This window comes from Leuresthes tenuis, unplaced genomic scaffold (genome assembly GCF_036924035.1).
Source record: "Leuresthes tenuis unplaced genomic scaffold, fLeuTen1.0.hap1 SCAF_23, whole genome shotgun sequence".
Taxonomy (NCBI): Eukaryota; Metazoa; Chordata; class Actinopteri; order Atheriniformes; family Atherinopsidae; genus Leuresthes; species Leuresthes tenuis.
Window position 1 is genome coordinate 10,337,084 of NW_027325377.1, and position 26,506 is coordinate 10,363,589.

A 26,506-nucleotide genomic window follows, 5' to 3' on the forward strand; every position below is an offset into this window, starting at 1 on the left:
TGCAGCCTTTCACAGCAGCTTACCCAGCTGCCACTGTGGCCTATACCTGTGAAGCTGAGCTAATACCTGAGCTGGAACTCTGCTGCTGTTTTGCCTTTTTGGTTTGTTTTGTCTTTTGCTTTTTGTTTTATTTCATTTTGACTCCCTTATCCTGATGAAATTGTTTGGTCGGCCCACCTAGCCTGCCAGTATGACTGGCTCATAAGTGGCTATCACCTGTGTGGAGTTGGGAGTTCTTTTTTTTTCCTTTTAACGTGTGATTGGGATTTTGATTCACGGAGTAACTGTGTTGGATATAAGATCTTGGTTTATATTGATGTTCTGGAAAACCCTCTTACCTGTCACTCCCTTTTATTCTGCATTCTTTAGGTGCTGATGGCCTAAGGTTGTGTTGGCTGGCCTCTGCTGGTGGGGGCATCTCCTTTTTGTGTGCCGTGTTTAGCCCTGTACTCCATTTTGTGTGCATGTGTGAGGTGATGTGACCGTGATGCCCCCTACTCCTGAAATTGGCCTATCCACACCAAGGACTGTATTTTTAATTGGTCATACTTTTATATCACTTTTTGATCTTGTGTCCATAAATAAATATTTGTATTGGGAAATGGAGTCTCCTGCTTCGGTGAACGAACCTGGGTGCCTTAAAGGAAATCCACAAAGCAGAACATTTCCCTGGATGCAATTCCAAGGATTGCGTTGCCGGACTTCTTCTTAGTTGTAGAATATCCCATCATAGCAAAATCAGCCAACATATATCTCCTTGCCACATTAACACAAGAAAAACTAGGTCCTTAAAAAATAGAATAAATTAAATGTATTTATTTTTTAAGTTTACTTTAAGTTTTAAGTTTACTCTTCAGAGAATTGTGTCAGATCGAATGAGCCAGTACTTAAAAAGGACTCTAATGCAGAACACAGAGAAATTTATGGTAAAAGAGGTTTATTATAAGGCTTTCCGGGGGTGTGATCGGAGGGTCACTGGTGCAGAGGTTCTGAATCGGCAGGGCGGGAAGCAGGCAGGTTGTTAGTACGAGAAAGTTTGAACAGAAAAGAGTTATTTCCACAGAAGTCTTTTCAGCTGGCTGGCTGGTCCTGCTGCTCATAAGAGGGAGTCCTGATGAGGTGTAATATCGAACAGGTGCGACAGCAGGAGCCAACCAGACTCTGTCCAAGCCTTCTAGGGAACCTGCTCAGGAAACTGCACGCCTGATGGTAAACATCAGGTTTGCAGTACTGCTTTGGGAGCTACAGTGTGCCTCTCGATTGATTTTCATCCACAGACAAATGGACAAACAGAACATCTTAATCAGGAGTTAGAGTAAATGTTATGTTATGTTACTGGATCAAATCAGACCTCTTGGAGCGAATTTTTGCCATGAATTGAGAATGCACATAGTTCTCTACTTTATTCTGCAAGAGAAAAATCACCTTTCTGAGTGCACCTTGGGCTAGCAGCCCCCCTGTTACCCTCTCAAGAGCATGACCAGGTGTCTCCCTCGGTCCAATCCCATGTGGCTCACTGTTGGAGGATCTGGAGGGAAACTCGTGCTGCCCTCCATGGAACAGTGGAGCGCAACAGGTATCCACTTGCTCTATTGGACAAAAGATATGGCTGGCATCCACTAACATCCCTCTCTGCACTAGATTTAGGAAGCTGTCACCTCGTTTCATTGGGCCCTCTGAGATCAAAGGAATCATCAACCCCACTACAGTCAAACTCCCACGCACTATGGGAATTCACACCACTTTCCACATCTCTCAGATTAAGCCTTTCTCAATGTCTGTTTGGTGGAGGATTCTTTAGTCCTGCTTCCTTAGTCCCCTTTTGGACTTTTTTTTGTGTGTTTACCCTGTTAAATAAACCTGTTACCTTTTACCTGCTTGCCTCTGCTCATCACTGGGTCCGACCTGTAAAAACCAACGCAAATCATAACAGCTATGATGAAAGAAGACCTGGATAATGACAAATACTTAATTCTTAAGTCTTTGGTGTTTTTCCCTGCTCATGATATAAAACCTTTAGCTGTTCTCTCTTGTTATTGAATGACATAGAGGCTTACTAGCTGGATTGAGCTAGAAGCATTCCAATCTTTTTCTGACATCCTGTTATAATGAAGCTGATTTTCAGCTTCATCATGCAGGTCCCAGTGCCTTCAGAGTGTGTGTGGGATGACGTTAGTCAGTGTTAGTCAAAGGTAGCTGCCTTCAATTACACCAGTAATCCACAATTGAAAGTGTCTTTGAAACATTTTCAGGTGCAGGACTATGGTGACAGGGAGGAGTAGGTAAAGAAATGTCAGTCTGATAGCATCTATACTGATGACAGCAGAATTTTAAAGCAAAACTGTATAGTTTTCCTGTGGTGTGTGTCTGTGTGCAAGTGTTTGTGCTGCACACACAGTAGCCTTTCTTTTATCGATATGTACTGGAGACTGAATGGACCAGGGGTGTTAGGCCCACTCCTTTTACACATGAAGGAGGAGGTAACTTGAAATTTTTAATGTTGTATCTCGTTGTATCTCAATAGGATGGATTGTTTCCATGAGTTTTAGGTGTAATGACAAAGAACACACGTGTGTCCAATCCTGTAGAGATACTATATGATAAAAAAAAACATTTTAATTCCAAAGTACTAAGTGGAAACAACAACTGTGAAGAGGGACATAACAATTTCAACAAATTATTAAAAAGATTAATGCAAATCCAGGTGTCCTGGCTAGACTGATTCCATAGTCTTGTAACCATGTTAACAACAGACACTTAAGACAACTGCTGTAAAAAGAAAAAAAGCACACAGACTGCAACATTTGGTACCCAAGTGAACACTGGTGCAGTTCTTTATAAATTGTGTTGTATAGTGTCTCAGATTCCTCAAAGCATTAACCTATCCTTACATTCAAGTCAGGCTATTTGAAATGTGAAGTCCTACAATGAAACTTTTTTAAAAAGATTGTGACTCAAATAAACTCATCGTGTTCAAGTCCCTGGAGTGCAGGATTGAAATGAGACAAGGTCATATGTAATGCAGCTTGTCTTTCCCTCCTGAGTTCACTGCGGCTCCCTTTGCCCAACTCCTCTGTAAATTTTTCTTGAAATGAAAATGCATTGCTGCTGAATTTCAGTACTCGACTTCTTTTCCTATGTGCACATGAGGCTTGGATTATTCATTGTGCTTTAGCTGTAGTATAAAATAAAAATGTACATGCTAACAAGACAGGGTATTGGCATAGCTTTCAAAACTTAAAGATCTGTGAAAAAGAAACACAGGCTTCATATTCATATGCAATTCTTCACTGCAATACTTGAGTCTATTAGTTTCCTCATAAGTGTATGTTTGTGTGGGTATGTTGCCTTAATGCACCTGTCAGCACTGTGGAAATGAAAAAGGTTTGACTTTCTCATGACCTTACCTGATTCCAGAGCTGAGAAATCCAACCAGTCATTGCAGGTGAGAGGATGGGGAAGGGCTGAGGTTTCCATGGTTACGGTTAAGTTCCCACATACCAATGAGCCAGGTGTTGGCAGGGGAGTTTATGGGAGTGATTTTGTGTCTCTGTTGACTGAGCGGGAGTACACAGAGTACTGGAAGCTGGTTTTCAGCTTTATCATGCAGGTCCCAGTGCCTTCGCAGTGTGTCTGGGATGAAGTTAGTCAGTGTTAGTCAAAGGTAGCAGACAGCCCACAGACAGCATTCCAGGCAAATGAAACATTTTAGCTCAGTCTGCTTTACTGTCTGTGTTTATATGTGTAATTGTGTACATCCTTGAACGCATCAGAGTCTACTCTGCAGAGAAACGTCCTGTGTGAACGGATTAAACAAAAATTGCATATCAAAGATTGTTTGTGTATGTGGAGGAAGTTATGGATTAGATTATAAGAGGATTTATAAATGTAAGATTTTCTCTCTCACCAGTATTTAATGTAGTGGTGACATTGGTATAAACCTACACTGAAATCAGTTTCATTTGGATCTAGTCAAGACGCCAAGATGGGCTGAGTTAAGTTCAGTTCAGTTGAATTGGTCAGATTATCTAACATGTTGTGAATCAAGGTTGGCTGGCATACTGCATTTACAAGAGTGTTATTCTAAGTACTGCAATTAATGAATACAAGGAAAAGCAATAGAAATAAATGGAAAGCTGAGATTCCAGCTGCTCAAACTCACTGTCATTATTCATCCAAACCAATTTAACTCAGTGTATTCAACAAAACGCCTGAATTTATGATGACAAAAAATATGAATACTAATAGAATAGAATAGAAAATATTTTATTCATCCATGGTGGGGGAAACTGAAGTTGTCATGTAGCTCGATTATATATTACACCAAAAATAATAATAAGTACATAAATAAATACATTTAAGAAGAACATGTAAGCAGTCACTGTTAACGTGACTGCTTACTGTGGCTGTGGTCACAAAGGACCTCCTGAACCTCTCAGTCCTGCAGCACAGTGAGATGAGCCTCTCACTGCAGCTGCTCCTCTGTCCTGCCAGGATGCTGTGGAGGGGGTGTTCACTGTTCACCACCATAGAATATAACTTCCTCTTCATCTGCTTTGTACTGTATATATCCTCATATGCTATTATCATATGCATAATACATAAGATTTTTGAATGGTTTCTTTCTCTTGATCCCATTTTATAATTAAAAATCCAGCAAGCACCCAGTAACATCTCTCTTCTGAGTTCAGTTAAAAAGTGTTTAATTGGTATTCAGTCCAGTGTCAAGCGACTTTATAACCATGCATATTAATCAGCTTTAACTTCAAACAGCATTGATGAGAACAGAACACCCATGTGCATACATTCATTTTCAATGCAGGTGTTGCACTCAGGCAAGAGTGGGCACAACTTATCTTATTTTACAGAAACACTATGACTGTGGCTTGTGATGTCTCATATGCAGACTTTATAACTGCAGCTCTGACTGCAACAACTATATGGCGAAAAGTCTTTGCAGACGGACAGCTGGCCGATCACCCTCAGTCTTTTGGGACTCACATCCAGAAGCCAGTCATGACTCTAGCCAAATTTTTCTGTGGTGATCTTGTCTTCTTTTCTGGGGATTTTGTGTCTTTGAGGTTGTTGTATGTCTTTGTCTTAATTTTTTGTCAAATTGCATGATTTGTGCCTGTGGGTGTTTTGCATCGCTCTAAATGATCTGCGTCTGTTTCTGGGAGCTTTGCATGTGTTTGTGACTGCTTTCTGATGATTTTTGGTTGCTCTATGTCACCTTATTTTAATTCGACAGTTATAGACCATGTATAAGAGAAGTGAGATGCCACCACCATGTTAGTACGTTTATTTATTTCTACAACAAGCCTCCGTTTCTGGTGTGGTGACTATAATTGGACCATTGCTTAAATGAAGGACAAATAAAGTATAATGAATGAATCTAATTGTGTTCACACTCAGGCTTTCAACCTGCTCTTTTTTGGCATCTTTTGTCACAGCTACATGATCCGTCAGTGTCATATTATGGAGTTATACACAAGCATGCGTATATGCTCTCACCAATACTGAATCCTCATCATTTTGAGCTCCACGTTAAGCCTGTGTAATCAGCAATTACTAGTGCACTGCTGATTCAGCTTGCTTGTAGGGAAATGCATACATGTGTGTTGGGTTATAGCTTCTCTCTGTTACCAAGCTCAGAAAGAAAATATTCCACGAATGCTTTATTTCACTGAGAATGTAGAACTGCGAAGACCATCTTAGGCAACAAAGCTGTTAATTAAATTTTTCAAATGTCTGTAAATAGTTAATCAAGCATGTACAGGAGTGTATGTGCATGATTGTGTGTACATACAGAGGATATAGAGGCATCAGTAGCTTCTCTCTGTCCTCTCTTGTCAGTGGAAAGTCACAACAGTCTGAGGGGGCTTGTTATGCTAACAAGCACTCATCTCACTCTCTGGGGTACTATCAATAGATCTGTTTAAGGCCAACAGAGAGATAGCAATGCTTATATAGGGATACTATGCGAAACTGTGGTCAGTTCCAACCTCGGTACACTATTCTTTGTTTCTATTAAAAGTGATTTTTAAAAATCATCAATCTCTTTTTCTTTCTTTCTCCTTTGCTTTGATGTACTTCTGACTTCTGACATGAAAGTTTAATAACCGGAAAATTTGAAAAACAGAGTTTGATAAAGATATTGACACTCCCAAACATTCTCTCTGTAATGATATTGTGTGCACTGGCTAGTAAGCAGAGATAGATTTATGTTTGTAGTCAAAATATTTTTGATTTCACAAGGAGGTGTACAGATAAGCAAATACAAATTCTGACATTATCAGCTTTGCAAAGCTTATGTGCAAATTTACAGCCAGTGCTACTGCAAAGAATGTATGTTGTAAAATTAGGCAAACATATTTAAATAGCTATGTGTGTCCATTTGTATTCAGTGATACTGTACCATTAACAGATAATCAGAGTATTGGTTCTTACACACCAACATGTAAAAGGTCCCCAACTTAGAACCAAAATAGTAAAACTGCAAAAATGTATAACTATATGAGTAAGGCTTATTCTAATTCAGAAAGATAATAATCAAGCACAAAACAGCTTTGCCAATTGCAGCAATTTATGTTCATGTATGCCAGATGTTTTTCGGTGCAATCTGTTGGTTTCCTTAGCTAGGATATTGTTTTTGAATTGGCCCTATATGAATGAAGTGGATTATTTTGAAATTAATTAATTGGATTTCATTGGATTATGATTACGATGAATTGAACTCTAATTGGACTATATTATTTAAGTGCCTTGAGATGACATTTTCATTTTTATTTGATTTTCTTTCCTTTTGATGTGTGCCGTCCTCCATCTTTCCATTCAGAGTAACTGAAGAGAGTGTGTTGGAGGCAGTGTTTTGTGCTGGCAGCTTACACTGAGCCACTGCCAACAGCTAGTGCTCTCTATCGAGTTTTATAAAGAGCTGAGATTCTGCCAAACAAATGCTGAACCGCAGCTTTGCCCTTGGCGTATAGTCACACCTCTCATTATTTATCCCTGCAGCTTTGTGCTTCTTTGGTTGTTTAAAAGCAACAGTTTGAACATTATGTTTTCAGGTGTCCAGAGAAAAAAGGATAGGACAAAGGATACTTGCATATTTTGTATTGCAACATTAACAGGAATATAGCCCCAAAAATATAAAGGGGCTGTTTTTCTCAATGTGATGAATTAATTGCGTCTGTATCCTGTAATTACCCCTTGTGGCTGCACTGGCTGTTGTTTTGTTCAATATGCTGTGGGATTGCAAAGTGGAAGACAGTACAAGGGAAATAGTATCAGCATGAAAAAAATCAGAAGAATGTTTTGTTTTTTATGTCATATGTGAACACAACTAATACTGTGTCTTGTGGATGTCTCACTACACCCAGACAAAGATTAGACAATTTCCTTTTCTTTACAATAAGGCCGATTTGTTTCATTCCTCAGTTCATATTAGTGTTTCTCTGTCCTTTGCAGTCATGCGGAGGAATCCCTTCATGGCTGATGGTTGCTGTAGGAAAGGGTCCCGCAATGCCCTTCAGGAGCTCTACAACCCCTCACTGGTAGGAAGCTCCTTTAACTTTATTTATGAATCTCTCAGTTGTTTTCACACTCATATGTTTATCAAGCAGCAACTCTTACTGCATCATCAGCTACCAAAATAGGTTTTTTGGGGACTTTTGTGAAATATTTACTCTGTCTGTCTGCAGTCATATTTAGTCTCTGATAATATCAAAACCACAAATAATTCAGCTCATGCTTTATCAGTAATCATCTTAATTTGTGTGAAAACAAAGAATATTTTCTATAAGGGGTGTATTTAAAGAGCTCATTGCTGTCTAAGCTGATATGATTCCATTGCAAGATGGTGATACTTTTTTATCCATATACTTCTCCTCACCCTGCAATCAGTGGTTGGACCAGTCAAGGCCATCTGAGACATTGGCCCATTTAACTTCAGTTTAGCATTTGTACTGTTTTTATGTCATACTCGCATGTGTTTAAGTCTGTTATTAACTTACCTTGTTTATTATTGACAAACAAGGATAGCTGCTCAGTCTTTGCTGCCTGCAACGTACAACAGTAACTGAAATGACAGCAGTCTGCAAGTGAAATTGCCAGAGGACAGAATTACTCTAATGGCTGCGAGTGATTGTTGGGAGTCAGTGAAACATTTCCATCTAGTAGAGCCACAACTCATAGCATTTTACAGTTTAGCTTCACAGGAAGGCCACCATCTGAGATCATCACATCTGCTGTAATGGAGCACCAAATTAGGGTATATGATGGAGTGCAGTTTTTATGACTTTCAGTTTACAGTGAAGATAGACGAGGCGCTGGTAGAATGAAATGGAGATGGTGACAACGGTCTTGTGCTCATACAAACTGCAAAAAGCAGACTTTAGTAAAGGAACTAAATACAAAAACTTTTTTTAAAAAGCTCATTGCTGAGTATAAAAAAGTTTTTGTGTTTCATGGACAAAATTGGGAAAAACCTAAATTCACATTATTGATAAATAATTTTCAAAGACTGTAAAAAGGCATTCACTGTAGCTCAGGCCATCAGTGCAGTCACTGGATAAGTGACTGCACTGATGCAGCAGGAAAGGAGAACGCTACTGATGGGAGCTATCTTTGATGATAAATTGGATAGTTTCTTCTGCTGTTCTCTTGTCTCATCGATGTCCTCAGCACCCTCTATCGCTCTCTGTCTTCCAGTCTCTCTCTTCTGCAGCAAACCCTGGCCTCACACAAAAGCTGTCCTTCATTTCTTCTGCTATGCCTCCTCTGTCCTATACTATCTTAGGCTTCCTGCTGTTTCTCCTCTCTTAGTGATACATCACATTCCCCCTATTAAAAGCATACAGAGGGAATTAAGTGGTTTTCTGGGTGGCTAAGATTAGACCAGATTCAAATGGACTCACTGTAAGCTAATTTTGCATAGAGGATTTTTCCACACGTACTTACTCATGTGAAGTCCTATTGATATAATTCTGTGTGCACAACAGGGTGTTACTTTAGCTCAAGTAAACTGCAGCAGGGTGCTTGAGGTAAATGGTTAAGAGAGCTGTGTGTGTGTGTGTGTGTTCTTCCCTGTCTAGAAACAGTTTGAATTGTAGGCCCCCATGTAAGTTTTTTTGCCATATTTCAGTGAGAAATTTTCACTACATTGGTTGGCTTTATGTTTTGGCATTGGGTTTATGCATTGAAACCTACTTCAGTAGATATGCAGAGCAGCATACAGCATAGCATAAAGAAAGGGCTTGCTTGCTCATACTCTGTATACATAAATTTGTGTTCACCATTTATTTATCACCATGTTCCCTTTGTGTATTAAAACATCAGAGTTGCAATGCAGATTTTTTTTTTATGCTTAACTTATATAGAAAATTGTCATATTGATACTAAAATTATACTATAGATAAATAGCATAAACCATGTGACTACAACAGGAGCAACATGGATCTGTGTGAATCAATGAAGACTTTGTAATCTTCCTCAAAACAATGCATGAAATGAAATGCCTGATTTCTATCTTAGTCTCTCTCCACTTACATTGATTTTGACTGTATGAGTCTACCTTTTTTCAACATTCAGAGTACGGGGACCTATGAATGTGCCTGTCTGGACATGCCCATATCTACCAGCATAACTGTCTACCAGCAAATGATACTATCCTGTTCACTGTTGGCTATGCTCTGTGTATCACTGTTGCTACTGAGATAAATGCCTGAACCCAAGATATTCTCTAATAAAGCATACCGAATTATACAAGTTCACATGCAAGTAGGAATATCAGAATTATAATTACTTTCATCAATTTCAACAATATTAAAAATGCAGTATGCTGATCAGCCAGCTCCCAGCTTGTCTGGTGGCTTGCATAGATTTCCTGTCCAACAGTTTTCTCACCTCTCGCAGACCATGGCTTTCGCACTGATGGCTGATTTAGCATGATATGTTGTGTAACACATAAAAAATAATCTTATGGACATGTTAACAAGATTAAGCATTAGATTTTTAGCAAAGGTGGGCTTTAAGCCCTGAGTCACTTAAAATTATATAAACCTTTTAATATCTCTCTTGATAGACGTGACAACACAGTGTTCAAGCATTTTTTCTCAGTTTTTGTTTTTTGTTAACATTTGAAATTACTTGGTTAAAGTAAGGTATTAAAAGTGAGATGGAAAAAAATAAGCTCTAAAGATGAAGACTGTAATCTACCAGTGACTTGAGATAAATTTGTTTATACTGTGAAGTGCTACATACTGAGTATATTCCATTGATGGAAAGGTTGTGCCATTCATCAACATATGAGAATGTAACTGTATATCATTCAGAAATATTACATTTAAAATCACAGGGGATGGTTGTGGCGTGCCTGATGCGGGTTCTCTCAGCGAGACTCAGTGACGGAGGACGGTTTAACGTGGTTTATTTCACACTGTACAAAAATCTGTGGAGTCGTTCGCAGGCCTTCCCTCCCGTGCTGCCGGCTCCACTTTGTTCTTGTCTCTGCTCCAGCCACCATGTCCAGCATGCTACTGAGTTTTTAAAAGAGGAGAGTGATTAGACAAGTGAATGCCGGTGTACTAATCACTCACCTAGTCCTCTCTCCACACCTCTCTCCTGCAGCTGATGTACCACGCCCCCTCCACAATGGTATAGTCGCTTTTTTTGAACAGCGAGCAGTTTGAGGTAAAGAAGGTGATTTTACAAGTACTGCATTATCTGAATGATGCAACTTCTTATCAATAGAACACATAGATCACTTAAGATAGCCTATTATGGCGCGACATCAGCTTCCAAATCTGATTTATGTTATTATATCTCCTAAATGTCACAATGACAATAAAAATTCTGATTCTATGTCATATTGATGTCAGATAGATTCAGACTGAGCGTTCCTATTGATTCTTATTAATATGATTATGTGCTGTGCATGTAAAATATCAGATGGCCAGAAATCTCTTCTTGTACTATACAGTATAAAAGGATATAGATAGATGTCCCAGGTAAACCATTCCCTAAAAAATATATGGTGCTATAAATTGAGGGCATGTTTAAGCCTATTTAGCTTTTACAAATAATTAAAAAATGTGTCTTTGATTCAGCCATCAACACAGACACACGTATAGCACTTCTTAGTCTGTACCAATGACAATGATGGGCAAAGGTCTTTGATACAGTGTGGAAGTCAAAGGAAAAATGATAGAATCATAGAGTGATTGCCTTCCAATCTGAATGTTGGAGGTTCAATCCCAATTGTGTCTACATGTCAAAGTGTTGTTTGGCAAGACACTAAACTACAAATTGATTTAGCAAACTACAATGTCTTCCCTTCAGTTACTACACATAATACTGAATTACACTATTTTTAGTGTGACAAAGAAAAAGTTCTACTCTTGATTTCATACAAATGCAAATCTTGAAGACTGTAAGGTTGACCTGACAGGTAAAATGACAGATATCGATATTTAGATCAGTCTGGAAGCTAGTAACTGCTTATCCACAAACCGTGCTTGATTTTTACATTACAGCAGGAATATAATTACATATTTAAATCCCCATGAAGTATTTTTCTTTGCATCAGACCGAAAGGTCACTGATTTGATCTCCAACTTTACTAGTCTATGTAACCCCTTTCCATTTATCTTATGGCAACATAACGTGTGTGCGCATTTGTGACCAACTTGGCCCTCCCTGAGCCATCCCTAACTATAAGCTTTATCAAAAAGGAAAGTTTTAAGCCAAGTCTTAAAGTTAGAGAGAGTGTCTGCTTCCTGGACATATACTGGCAGCTGGTTCCACAAGAGAGGGGTCTGATAACTGAAGGTTCTGCCTCCCATTCTACTTTTAGAAACTCTGGGAACCACAAGTAAACCTGCAGTTTGGGAGAAGCTAAAACTGGAGAAATATGATCCCTCCTGTTTGATCTCATCAGAACTCTCGCTGCAGCATTTTGGATGAACTGAAGGCTTTTCAGAGAATATGTGGGACAGCCCAATGACAAAGAATTACAGTAGTCCAATCTTGAAGTAACAAATGCATGGACTAGTTTTTCTGCATCACTCTGAGACAGGATGTTCCTGATTTTGGCAATATTTTACGAAGGTGAAAGAAGACATAGAAACCAGTTTGTGGGTCAAATGATCAGTTCTGGTAAAAAAAAGTAAATTCACACCCGTTCCTAGCCTCGGCCGGTCATACAGACCACCCCCGCAAACATCTTCTCTGTCGCCTGGCTTCAACATTTGCAATTTAAGCATTTGTTCTTCAATATTGATGAGCTCCAACTGCAAATACAGCTGCTCCACCTCGGTTGCCATTGTTTACTGTTGTTAACTGTGACCGGAAGAAAAAGCAAGGATTCGGCTATAACCCCTGAAACCACACAAACATACAGCCACACCCAGATGAGGTGGCATCTGGTTAGGATGCCTCCTGGACGTCTCCATGGTGAGGTGTTCCGGGCACGTCCCACTGGGAGGAGACCCAGGACACGTTGGAGAGACTATGTCTCTCGACTGGCCTGGGAATGCCGCGGCGTCCCCCCAGAAGAGCTGGAGGAAGTGGCCGAGGACAGGGACGTCTGGGTTTCTCTGCTGAAGCTGCTGCCTCCGCGACCCGACCCACGGATAAGCGACAGATGATGGATGGATGGATGCAGTTCATGAAGCTTTAAAGAAGCTTGAACAATTTTTGTCTTGCAGTCATTGACCTGTTTTATCTTCAGAACTTTGATAAAACCCTGTGCATTGGCTTGTTCTTAATATATTAACTACATGTATGTATTAACTATATTACCGACAAGTATAGTCTTCAGAAAAACATTTGGAAGCATAAAAACATACTGTACATACTAAAAATATGATGTACATGTTCAACATTAGATTTCCAAATCAATAATAAACTCTGGATGCTGGTACTGTTCACCTTAAAAAAGCAAGTGAGAAAACTTGTAATTTAAATCTGGCAAAATATGGATTTTTTAATTGAAAAATAGGAACTTGGACTCTCCCCTCTTAATACTGTAAATCTTTCAAACAAGAGTACAATTGTCTCTGAGCGAAAGGTTGAAGCTTTTTTTTTCTTTTTTCCCTCTCTTTTTTGTCTGAGATCTTGTCTGCTTCCTCAGGGGTAAAACATTACCCATAACTACCCACAGCCTGCAAAAGTGTAAAGTGCTCATGAGAAGAGTGAAACACTTTGAGGCTGTGAGGGAAAGTGGGAAAGTCAGAAGACTTTGTCATTATCTTGTCTATATTACCAATTATACACAATTATATACCCCCCTTCTCTCTTTGAGATGCACTTACGCACGCACACTCACCATAAATACGTGAAACATGAGAAAGTTCTGGTAAATGTGGCAGCCAATTTGATGTGCTTTAAAAAAAGTTCTCCTGATTGTTTTTTTCCTGCAATCAAATTGCTACCCAAAAACGCCTACAATTGGCATTACTGTCAGCAAGTAGGCCTAAAATCTGTCGTGATCATTTGCGGTGCTGTCTTTTTTCATGTGTTGTTTTTTCACAAAGTCTTATTAATGTACAGTCACACTCAAAGTTAGAACAATATAAAGTTTTATGGGCTAATTTTCCCCAGGAAAGGAGAAATGTCTCAAAACTCAGGTTTCAGGTTTAATGTTACCGTGGGACAGGCAGTGTTAGCATTACCCAAGTGTCCAATATCCAACCATTTGACCTAAAGTGGCTACAGCGAAAGGTTCATTGACCTCATTTCATTCTTTGTACACGTAGTATGTCTGTCTGAATTGATATAACTGTTGGAGTAGAATAACTAAAAAGTTTCCATTACAACCTCCATTTGTGAAATACTGTCTGTGAACAGTTCCTTAAGGGAAGGTGAGACCTGTCCCTACCACATTTATAGACAAGCACCAGACAGTTAGAGCTTTGAGTAGTACAATTATATAATCACTCCATATACATTTTAAAAGGAAGCAATTTTACACTTTTGCTAAAAAGAAGATTTTCAGGTTTAGTAGATTCTAATCACATATTTGTGATATTAACTGGCGCGGATATTTGGCTAGGAACTGAGAAGAAACCTTGTATACCTGTGTGTATGTATGTGAGTGTGTTTGCAGGTTTGTTTACCTGTGCTTTTAGCTCTTGGCATGTACACTGTGTTCATTCACAGGCTCCTTGCAGTATCCTAGATGCTATGTAACAGCATCAGCAGAAAAAATTATTAATCAGTAGATCCACTGTTTCAACATTTTAATATATTTTTTACTTTTCTTAAAGGGACTTGGCACTTTATGGTTGACGCTTTCAGTTGTAGCAACCTGTTTATATAGGGCGCGCCGGCGGGCCGGCGGGCGGGCCGTAACTTCATATTGGTCAAAGAAAGCAAAAAGAATAGACTGTTGAAGTAATATCTTGAATTAGTTACCAATCAATACAGTGATATATATTTCACTTTTAATAAGGCTTTGAAATTGTGCACTTTTCCCTGAGAAATCCCTAGTTCAGCCTAGCATATGTCCCATAAACTCACTCATCTGGATTTTGCTATCTTTGCACATTTGAAAAAAGATGACCCATGCATTTTGAGGTTGCCCCGAAATTCCTTACATTAAACATTTGACCCATACAGTTTACAGCATTTCAAATACACAGTTTTCACAAAAAGCATTAAAATCAGAACTCTAGAATAACCATGTTCTCTTACTAAATCTGTCACCTCCTCTTATTTTAGTTTGTGTTACCATTGGAACCAGTGGATCGAGGCAAATGTGGAGATACATTATGCTTTTGCATTAATTGCAAACTCACTCTAAAAAATTCAAGATAGCATTTTCTTACCATAAGGAGACTTTTTTTTGTGTTAATTTCAGAGAGCTGAGGTTAATTGTTAATTGGAGACACAAATGAATGTGTAGTTTGTATAAACTAATCAGGTTTAATTGGAATGCTGATATCATTATGGACCAGCTTGACTGAGGCTTATGTAAAGTGAGCTACAATAACATAACAGGAGATCCTAAAGTGTAAATGAATAGTGTAAAGTCAACAAATGACACTGCAACTTATTTGGGCAAAATGTTTTAGCTGAAAAAAAGGATATCTACAATTTTAGTAACATGTACTGATTAACTATCATACCAAGAATTATTGCAAAACATTAACATTTGAGAGAGATTAACTAATCCACTGAAAAACTGCAGTGACAAAGTTACCTAGTCAAATCAAATGGATTTCTGTTTGATCTGAGTTTATGCCGAGGAAGTTTAAAGACTTCCATTCTGGTGGTTGCTATGGCAAAGTCATCAGCACATTAATGAAATGCTTTAACAAAATGAAGCACAAACAGTATCACATCAACTGATTTAAGATTTGAAAACTTACTAAACTTGGACAACGACAACTCTTGAAAAAGAAAATATATATGCTAATTTGTTATTGTGGTCCTTTTGATTAATACATTTACCTCACAATTTCTCCTTTGGAGTGGCTCATTAGATGTCTATGGTGACTTTTTCCAGACTTTTGTGAAGCTGCATGATATGACTGTGACTGAAAGAGCACATATGTTCTAACTGTCGTTTGTCTGGATAAACACATGTAAAGAAACCCATCTGAATGTAGCAGGCACAGGCAGTTGACAAGTCAAGGCAAGGTCTAGTCTCTCTCCACCGGCCTGACTTTTCATAAATGACGTAGCGGAAAATTAATGTGCTGCTGGCCCCAGTAACGAGTATGAATCTGCCTCATAAACTGTCAGCATTGTAAAGGCTTTGCAGCAGGGCCTCACCTTTTTAACTTTTACAGAGGCTCAGGTAAAGTATTACTCAGCTGAATAGCAGGTGTGTTTGTTATGTTTGATACATTCAGCTTTTTTCCTGCATTCCCTATGAATGCTAGTCTGTGAGCAGAGACAGACTGCCTTCAGAGCTCACTGTGTCGGAGAAAGACGTGCTTTGATTGAGCCTATTGACCTTTACTCAGCTGACTTCACAGCTCTTGAAAAGAGCTGATGCATAAGCACAAGACAGGTGTGAAAAAGTGATCAGATTTTTGGAGACAAAATTGAATTGAATCATTTGTAAATATTCAAGAAGCAGCAACTACTTCTGTAGCTTTACAAAAAATAAACAGTCCAAGACAGCTAATTAAGGAAATATCTAAATAGCAGAATTAACTGATAGAGTGAGTAATTTGAAATAAAAAAGTCTTCAGTTATTCTAAACAAAGTGTTCCTATGCTCTGCAGTATCCCTCAGCTACCTGTTACAGTCCGTAGCATCTCATTTTCAAACAAAAATATTTCTCAAATTCTGAGGAATACATCAATAACAGAAAGCTGTTTGCATAGCTATTCAAAGCATGAATGTAAGGTTCTGCAGATGTTTTGCTGGATGATATTCTTTGGAGTCCTAATTTTCAGAATGACTTCAATGCACTCGACAGTTTAGCCTGCTAAGTGCCTGGGGCAAATGTTTGCTCTTTGCTTTTACACAGGCCTTTTGCTTCTCTGAAGTGTGTATGATTCTTTTGGCTTCAGACTTAATGGTGTTTTCCTTTTGAAAAAAAAGAAGTGATATTACAGTCGTGTGGTCTTAGAAACAATACAGATATACAAATGTATTTCCAGCATCTTGCATTTATAAAATCTAGAAAAAAACATTAAATAAGGGCACATCGTAATCCTTACTTGACTGCAGCATTTTTTTTTTTTTTTTTACAGAAATCCTATTTTTTAAGAGTAATAACTTGTTCTACCTGAACAGGGCCTGTCAATTGCATGTGCTTCTTTCAAAGTGCACATCCTATCTAAATTTTAAAAATTTGTTTATGGAGACCTGAAAATATAGCATTAACTTGGGACTTTGAGACCATAAGAAATCTAGTGGGCCTGATCAGTTGCCAGCTTTGCACAGTTATTCAATCTTGCTTTGGATTTAACTGTGTTGTATATTGGAATTTCAATGCAAAATATAGATTGAAAAATCGTGTTCTTTTCTTCTCTTCTCTTCTCTTTCTTTCTTCTATCTATCTAATCTCTTCTTAGCTTCCCTCCTCTATCTCTCTTTCTTTGCATCCCTCACTGGCTTATCCTCAAGATCATATTTCAAACTCATAACAACTTCCAGAGAATAATAACAGCAAAACCCCAGGCTTTTATCATCAGTTCCTCACATATTTTTGACAACAAACGTACGGTAAAAGTCAGTTTCAGTGAATGTACTATGTGCTGGTCTTGAACATTTAAAGATTAGAAAGTAGAGACTTTCCTATTTGCTGATGAAATGCTGACAGTTGCTTTTATGGTGAAAGTGGGTCTAAATGTATGCATAAAGATTTCTTGTCCTGCTCCCCTTTCTGGAATTTACTCCCAGTCTTGATGAAGTTTGACCCTTACATCCAAATCAATATCTGCTACCTGTGTTCTGTAACACTAAGTAATTCATCATATAGGGCAGTTGCAGAGGTAATCTGCTGACCTGAAGGTTTAAGGACCTCATAGGGCCTCAACCAATTAGATGAAGCTTAAGTTTTTACATAGGAACCTTTCTGACAGGGAAGCAGGAGGTAGGGGTGCCAAGTGATCAGTTGATGGGATTTTTACAAATGCACCTCAAAGATTCTCTTCATTCTGATTTTTGGTAATAGTGTTAGCTATCGTTTTGCAGTTTTTTGTGCAATTCTAGATGTCAAAGCCTAAACCACATCTTTTTCATGAGACATTTCAAACATTTATTCATAAAGAACTTTTATATTTTGTTTATGATAGTGATAGTATTGTTTCTCAAATGACTGATGTTACTGGCAATTTATGTTAAATATGCTTCTTTTCAGAGGATTCACAATAAGAGGAACACAACCCTTGTGTCACTGTAACAATTCTGATAAGCAAAAAAGGATGCTGCGTGGGCCATAGCAAAGAGAATACATAATAATTTGGATTTGGACTACTTACATTTAGATATCCAAGCAATGAATGTTCAAAATTGATAAGATACTCAAAATGTGACATGTGTCTTACTATATCAAATGAAAAGCTGAATCATCCTGCCAAGTTCTGGAGACTGGTTAAATCCTCTTTAAGTTTCATATTGCCCACCACTCTTTTCTGATCTTATAAACGTGAATCAAAATATAATGAAGGGCAGCATCAATATCGGTGATACTTTTAATAATAATTTTATTTCTGAAGACTCAATCTTGGATTCCAGTAATAAGAACACAAGCTGAAAACGACAACTTTGCTGTTCACTTTTTCTCTGGTTTCTTGCTGTCAGGTTTATAAAGATCGATTGAGCTTAGATTGCAAAAAATCTGGTCTTGATAAGACTGAACTCTTCTTTTTAAAAATTACTGCTGATTTTATTGCTGAGCCTTTCTAGATTGTCAGTACTGGCTAAATCTCATTGAATCCTTCATAACTGACCATTTGAATTAAATTATATCAGATAATACTATTTTAGGACCATTTCAATCAGACTTTAGGTCAGATCATAGTTCTATTACTGCACCTATGCTTGTTACAAATAATTTTGTCAAATCCTTAGTCATTAAACAGCACTGTGTAATTGTCTTTGTTGACTTGTCTAAGCATTCAATTTGGTAGAGCACAAACTCTTACAAAAAAAAAAAGAACCTTACTTGATAGGCCTCAATGAAATGACTGAAATCAGTATTGTTGCCTGGTAGAATGCTGGTCTTTAAACTACTTGATAACACTGACAGTTTAGAAGGGATCTTTCCAATATGTTTTATTGTAGAAAAATATACATAAGCCTAACACAGTAACCACATTTAATCCTCAAGGATCTATTTAAGCACCCATCTTATTTTCTGTTTTTGAAATAATTTAGGCAATTAAATTCAGCCATAGTTCATTTTTATGCTGATGACACAATAATCTATACAGAAGTACAAAAAAAGCCATCTAGCTCTTGTAGGAAGCTTTTCTGTCATTGCAGTGCACATTGTTCAAATTAGAATTTGTCCTAAATTGAAAAAAAATCATATTCATAACTTTCATTAGTCCTTCCTTAAAGCAGCTGATTAATCTATTTTGACCTTAAATGGTGCATATAACTTGTTATAAACAATTTGGCATGGTGAGCTAGCTTTTAATGTTCATATTGATGTGTATGATTTTTTTAAAAAGCTTCATCATAAACTTTTCTTTCTTTTAAAAATGCTCTCCTTTAGCAGCCAGAAAGAAAACTGTATAATGTTCTTTTCTCTCTGTGCTAGATTATGATGTTATATGCATGCATCTTCATCCTCGCTTTAATAGACCGGATTTTCCATATCATGCTGCATTATGCATTGTAACCTATGCAGGATCCTCCACTCACCATTGTCACTTTAGAATGCCTTCTCTAAACTAGAGAAGAAAAATACAAATGTTGCAGTTTATTGCAATAACTTTGTTTATGGAGACCTATAGATAGGCTATATCATATCACACTGGCCAGTACAATACTAGATCTACAACTAGTATTTTTTTAAATGTTCCTCAGGTCCACTCAGAGCTGGACAAAGTACCCTCTTCTGCATGAAATGAGTTTCACAATATAATAAACTTACAATCACCCCCTCTTTACATACTTTCAAAGGTACCCTGAAGAAAGAACTATCCTGAACTGAGCCTGTTACTTTTTATATAGTTTAATAACTGGATGAGAAGTTTGATTAATTTTGTTCGTATAGCCCAGTCTTATTTCCATTCTGTTCTAGAAGGGAAATAAGACTGCTATATTAACGATGTCATGTGGAAAAAATGTTTCTAAAAAATGCAAAATTTGATTGCTTGTCCATTTTAATGAGAAAAATTAAGTATATCTTTTTTTTTTAGATTTTATGTGTGTGCTGACTTCCCATCTTAATGCTGTTATCCCTGCTTTATGGAAAAGAAGTGAAATAGTCATTACATAATGGAGAATAAGGCATCATTTTGCATCTCACTCATTTTGTTTGCTCTTCAAAGGGAAGAGATCTCAAATGGAGCTTCCTAGATAAACAAAGGAAATAAAATCAAATGACAAATAACAACCTTAAAAGCCGAGGTTCATGACTTTTGCTGGCTCTTATCCAAAGCTGACCTATCAGTTCATGTCTACAGGTTAGTAAGGGAGAAATATGCAATCAAGTAGGCGAGTAATGGTTTCAGTTCTCCCATGGGAAAAGCTTGACATGACCAGAGGTCAGTGACCTTCATTACAACACTATCGACATATCACCTCTTTCATCTTATTCTCGTCTCTCTACCCTTCTTTATGCTATCATCAAAACAGCCCGAGACTTGACTGAACTGCTTGACAAGAAGATAAAATAGCAGAAAGTGATCCTGTGAAAAGAAGAGAGATAAGGGGAGGACAAGGGAAAGAGCAAAAGATGAAAAGATCCCTCCTTGTCTCTTTTTTTCCTACTGTTAATTACACTTTTGCTGTTGGATGGAGGGCTGCACGCTCAGTGGGAAATTTTTGTGATTAAGAACTTGATGTCTCAAACTGAAAGAAAGGAGATGATTTTATCAACACAAAAACTGCTATTTGCCTTCGTGCCATTCCAAGCTTTGACTGTTTTTTGGGTTTTTTTGGCATGAATGGTCATAAATTGCTTATGAAAGGGCTGAATGACGTGCATTTGAAGAGCAAACAAAATGAGTGAGATGCAAAATTATACCTTATTCTCCATTATGTCATGACAATTTCACTTCTTTTTCCATAAAGCAGGAATAACAACACTAAGATGGGAAGTCAGCATACACATAAAATCTAAAAAAAAAAGATATACTTAATTTTTCTCATTAAAATGGACAAGCAATAAAATTTTGCATTTTGTAGAAACATTTTTTCCACATGACATCGTTAATATAGCAGTATTACAGTTTTAAAATACTGAAAATTTAGCAAATACAAATGTGTCCAAACTGTGGATGATCACCAAAAGTCAGGGACCAGGCAAGAGAGACATACTGCTAAAGTCAAAATGGTCAAATGGTTTAAGAAAGAACATTAATATTCTTAGAATGTCTTCATTGATGCAAAGGCCTTAATTCAATTGTGGATATGTGGTATAGTTTAAAAACTCTTGGGCATTGATGGAGCTTGAAAGAGCTATAGAAAATTTACTTTGGTAAATGTAAATTTATCAATTTACATTTGGTTTTATTAAATGTAAATTTACCAAAGTAAACCTTCTGTGAGGAAACCAGGGAACTGCACCAAAGGGGAATTCAGGCCCAGGGACAAAATAATCAACAGGCATGAGAAAACATTCCTGCAGATGCAAAGCCCTCAGGCTGTTCTTACACTCCTCATTCTTCCCCAGCCTCCTCATTTCCCATGGTATCCTTCATCACAGGCGTCACAGTGAATATAAAATATGCCTCAGATAATTGACTGCTGACGGGATCTACACATATTGAACTCTATGATGCATGATATCCTCCAACATTATTTTTTCCCACCAGAGTCATGAGCTAATCTCTATCACACACATTGATAAGGGAAAATACTGTCAATAAAGAGATTAGTGTGATTTTAGAAGTTTTTATTATTAGTAGTAGTAGTAGTATGTCAATTTTTTTTGTCTGCCTATACTTCCATCTATCTCTCATCTCCCATCTTCTGATTTGTCGAGTTTTGTTCACGTTGTGCTTTACTGGCCCTGTAAGAGTTTTATGCCACTATTCTTTTTAACCTATGCAGGTTGTTTACTCACGTCTTAATATTTATTAGATTTTATGGAAAAATATGTAAATGTTCTTTTTTCTCTTTTATGTTTTACAGTTCAAAGGAATTAGTTAGAATTATTAAACATTCTTCAAGTGAATCTCAACTTCCAGATCTTTTTCATTTTGCTTATAATTTTCATACTCCGCATCTTCAAATTTTCAAAAATTCAAGATCATACTAATGGATACATGATATATATAATACATTAGGTTTCTGTATTAGCCAGGTTTCTTTATAACGTTTCTAACAGTTTACAAGTGAAGATAATAGTGGGATTGTTTTTGACAGTGGATTCTGTTTCAGGAGTCTATTCATTCCTTTTTGCGGACTATCAAACTGTATTTACAGTGCTTCAGATCAAGATTAATTAAACTAACATTTTTATACATGCTAGCATTTGTGTTATTAAATTTAATGCGTCATTAACAATAGCAGCTTACTTAAATGTTGCTACTTTGATACTGATACTGTTTTTTTTATTATTGTCTTTTATTGTTGATTATTAAAGTCTAGAAAAGGGTTTATTCCAGCGTATGTTCACAAGCAAATGTGTAAAAGGAAAAGTTTTCCACATTTCCAAAATGTAGTAGAACAAATCCTTGGTTAAAATTGTGAGTTAGAGCAAAAAAGAAAAGTAAAAGATCTGTGGTGTCTCATTGTCATGGTTGGTGGCATAGGACTCAACACCATCTTACAAACATCCTTCTCTGTATAAGTATCCAAATGAACAGTGTCAAATGTTACTGTCATGTACAGTAGCAAGACTAAACATGCAAATGCCATCATGTAGCAAGACTTTGTAAGTATACGTCATCGTATACAATATCTGGAGGCTGCATCTCTGCATGCACAAAGGAAAAAGAGTCTAGAAAATTTAGTAATGGAACTATTTAACTAGTTAGGTTCTGTCATGACTTTGTATTGATTGTATTTAAAATGTAGTAAAATTTTGCTTTTACTCCAAATATTTCTTGCTATTAATAAGCATAAGGCATTGGAGTAAATATTTTAAGGGAATTCCTGGTTGCCTTGGGTTTAAGAAGTTGAACATTTTTTATCCTCAAGTCTACCCACGGGCCTTCATAGCACGCCATTTATCATGGGTCTGATCATATAATTTGTTCTGATCTCCCTGCTGTAAGCTGCATAATTAATACAAAAACTGCTACATTAGCAATAGCTTATGCTATCACTACCTTACTACCGCCTTTTACTTGAATCATATAGCAGTATCTTATCTTCCTTGCTCTCTGTCCTTTTTTGTTTCTCCCTACCTAGTCGGACTTGTCTGGAGCTGCTGTCCTCCACCAGGCCAGGAGGGATCAGTCCGTGGATGCCTGCAGGGTCTACAGTGCGTCCAGTCGAAAGCGACGAGTACTGACACCTGGAGACCTCAAACACCTTGTGGTGGATGAAGACCATGAGCTCATTTACTGCTATGTTCCAAAGGTGGCCTGTACCAACTGGAAACGAGTCATGATGGTGCTCACGGGCCGGGGCAAATACAGGTGCAAATACCTTTAAATCTAGATTGATAGCCAAAACAAAATTGTTTAGAATACATCATTATAATTATGAATACAAATATATTCAGTTTTTGCCAACAGGTTCCTTTATATCTCACACCCTGCTCCTTTGTTATTCTGTGAATGACATATGTGAAAAACTTTAGTTGCATGTACATGTTTATTAACAATTGTCTGTCACTGTCCTTGAACCTCTCACCCACAGTGACCCAATGGAAATTCCTTCCAATGAAGCCCATATTCCTTCTAACCTGAAGACGCTGAATCAGTACAGCATTGCTGAGATCAATCACCGCCTCAAGAACTACCTCAAGTTTCTCTTCGTTCGTGAGCCCTTTGAGAGGCTGGTCTCTGCATATCGCAATAAATTTACTCTCAAGTACAACTCATCCTTTCACAAGCGCTTTGGCACCCGGATTATCAGGCGCTACCGCAAGAATGCAACACAGGATGCCCTGCTCAGTGGTGCCGATGTCAAATTCAAAGAATTTGTTGAGTACTTAGTGGACCCAGCCACGCAGCGTGATGGTCCACTCAACGAGCACTGGCAAACTGTCTACCAGCTTTGTCACCCATGTCACATCCACTATGACATGGTAGGCAAGTATGAGACTCTAGAGGAGGATGCAAACTATGTGTTGCGGCTGGTGGGTGTCGGTGACTCCCTGCACTTCCCAAGCTATGCTAAGTCTACTCGCACCACAGATGCCATGACTGCTCAGTTCTTCAGCAATATCAGTACTCAAGAGCAGATCCAACTCTTCCAGCTTTACAAGTTGGACTTTCTCATGTTCAACTACTCCATACCCAGCTACTTGCGGCTGGATTAATGGACAACACAGCAAAGGCTCTGAGAGGGACTGCCTCATTTAAATTGAGGCTACAAAATTAGTGAGGTGATGAGTTTTGGAAGCAAACTTGATTTTAGAAACTGTCAACTGTACCTTTTAGGCATGGCGCCTGAAACTGATATGTAAGCAGTGAAGATCAATTGATGTAATGCGTGCTTGTCTGGGTATAAGTTGAAGGATGCTCACTCAACAGACACAATGGGCAGAGAGCCCATTTAATATGGTAATGTGGGCTAAAAGGACCAAATGCATGCAAAAACTGAAATGTGTGGGTGAAGCCGGTCTTCAAGGTGTTTAAAAAGGGCAGCTTATCCTAAGAAGACAGACATAAAATGGAAATCTTTAGATAATGTTCCCTAAATGTTTAACAAACTGCTGACATATTAGGCTGCTTCAGTTTTTGCAAACAGCAGCCTGGCACCCTGACCCCAATGCATAGTGGGAGCTAAGTTTATCTTTCCTCCCCTTGATCAACAGAGAAACGCTTTCAAATTGTAAAACCATTCTTTTTCTTTGCTGCACTGTCAGTGTGGTGAGTTAGCACCCATTACGCTTGGCTGTGTTAGATTAATTTCATAGGAGAATTGGCTCATCACCATCAAAAATTACCTTGTAAATTTATGTCTCCAGATTTCACTCTTAAGATCTTTTCAACTGTAACTGTCATGAAAAAGCCTTTGGCCAACAGTTTTAACATTGTCAGTTGTCACTGGTTTTATTATAGTGTTAGCAGAAAATACCTCTTTTTTACACCACAATGACTTACTGAAATCAGTGACTCCTGCTGCAGCAGAAGGTATGGAAGTGCTTAATAAACCATTTGTAAAGCCAAACATCCTTACCACTGAAACATACAATGATGCAGGGACTGGTTAGAAGGGAACAAGATGTGTTGATGTGGTCAGGTGTATATGTTGCAACTGCTGAGTTGACAGAAAAGAGACAACCTGTGGGGTGGTTTAGGATGAAGGTCTCAAGATCACATAACAGCTTTGCCCCACACAGGGACTCTGTGGACACAACCATGGCCACATCCACAAGGCCCCTGCACCAACAGCCCCACATGTCTTTGAGTAAATTAAGATCAATCTTCTTGTCTTCATGCTTATTTTTGTTTTTATTGTCTTATGAAATATTGCTGCGAGCAGCAATATAAAAATTATTTAATTTGCTTTGTTGGTTGACTTAAGAGAAAAATAGTACATATTCTGTTTTTCTGAGGTAGAGAACAGCACAGGACATTAGTAATATTGATATGGACTTGTTAAGAGTTTTGTTTTGTCATCTTTCTTTGCAATTTGCCTCAGATTAATCTTTTTCCGCTTGGCTTTGTCTCTGTGGTAAGTCAGAAATCTTTCGCTTGTCCATTACCATATGTCAAATATTTGATATGTGATGCCAAAACCTGAGAGTCCCAGGGATAAAAGAAAAGTTTTCAGGTTCAGTTAACATTATTACCATTTTCGATTGAGCAAAATCACTTCTCAACATCAACAATGCTCCTCACTGTTCATTACACTGAGATAAACAACCAGATTAATTGTATTGCATTGAAGCCATTCAAACAGGTTTGCTCTAGAGTGTTTGAGTCCGTCAAGAATCCACAAAATCTTTACACCCTTACATGAAGATGGTCCCCGCAGAATAGTAAATTTGCAGGGTTTTTTTTCTTCGTTTTTTTTAGGGTTCCCAAAGCCAGAGGTTAGTTGTTCAGGAATTGACTCGTGTTATTAGGCAAATATGTATTACTGTAGCATAGCCAATAGTGTATCTGACTTTGCCTAATGTGAAATGGTATTCACTCTATTCCCTTTTAAAAGGAGAAGTAGTCATTGCTGGATGGATCTTGTAAAGGTCTAAAGGTGCATCCTTGTTTATCAGTTGATATCGATGGCCTGATAAGTCAAAGATATTTACATGACTCAATACTACAAACTTAAAGAAGATTTGTATTATTGTGGTTAAAGTTCCAGTGTTTAGAATGTTACCAGAACATACTTTTTGTAGGGTACCCTGAAAAACCCTGCAAAAATGTTTTTGCTAACTTAGAACATACCTTGTATATTTTCATATGGTGGATGCTCCTCCACATAGTTTGGTATGTTTCTACAGTATCCCAGAAACCAGACAGGAGAAGTATGAGATAAGGGGTATTCACTTGGTTGGCTTCTGCAGCTTAACTACAAAATTGTAAACATTGCCTTTTTAAAGCTTATATACAAACTGACTGATTAGAATATTAGTGATTTGGGTGTAAGCAACTGCCCTTAAAGTTGTACTTCACAAATTTCATAAAGTTTACTTACTGCATCATAACTACAGTAGCACCACTCAAAATGTCAAGGAATACAAGTCTAATTTCTTTCCATCAGAATGTTTGAATCCTGATCACTTCATACTGATGTTATCAGG

At 37.8% G+C, this 26,506-nt stretch overlaps 1 protein-coding gene across 2 annotated transcripts in view; it reads left to right on the plus strand.

The window, feature by feature from the left end:
• chst11 (carbohydrate (chondroitin 4) sulfotransferase 11) overlaps nt 1-25,373 on the plus strand; it is a 72,687-nt gene extending 47,314 nt beyond the window's left edge. For both annotated transcript variants that reach the window (XM_072377860.1, XM_072377861.1), the window contains exons 2-4: nt 7,471-7,556; nt 22,996-23,225; nt 23,449-25,373. In XM_072377860.1, the coding sequence (XP_072233961.1) occupies nt 7,471-7,556; nt 22,996-23,225; nt 23,449-24,073 (941 nt within the window). In that variant the 3' untranslated portion in view covers nt 24,074-25,373. The remainder of the gene's footprint in view (nt 1-7,470; nt 7,557-22,995; nt 23,226-23,448) is intronic.
• The last annotated feature ends 1,133 nt before the right edge of the window (nt 25,374-26,506 follow it).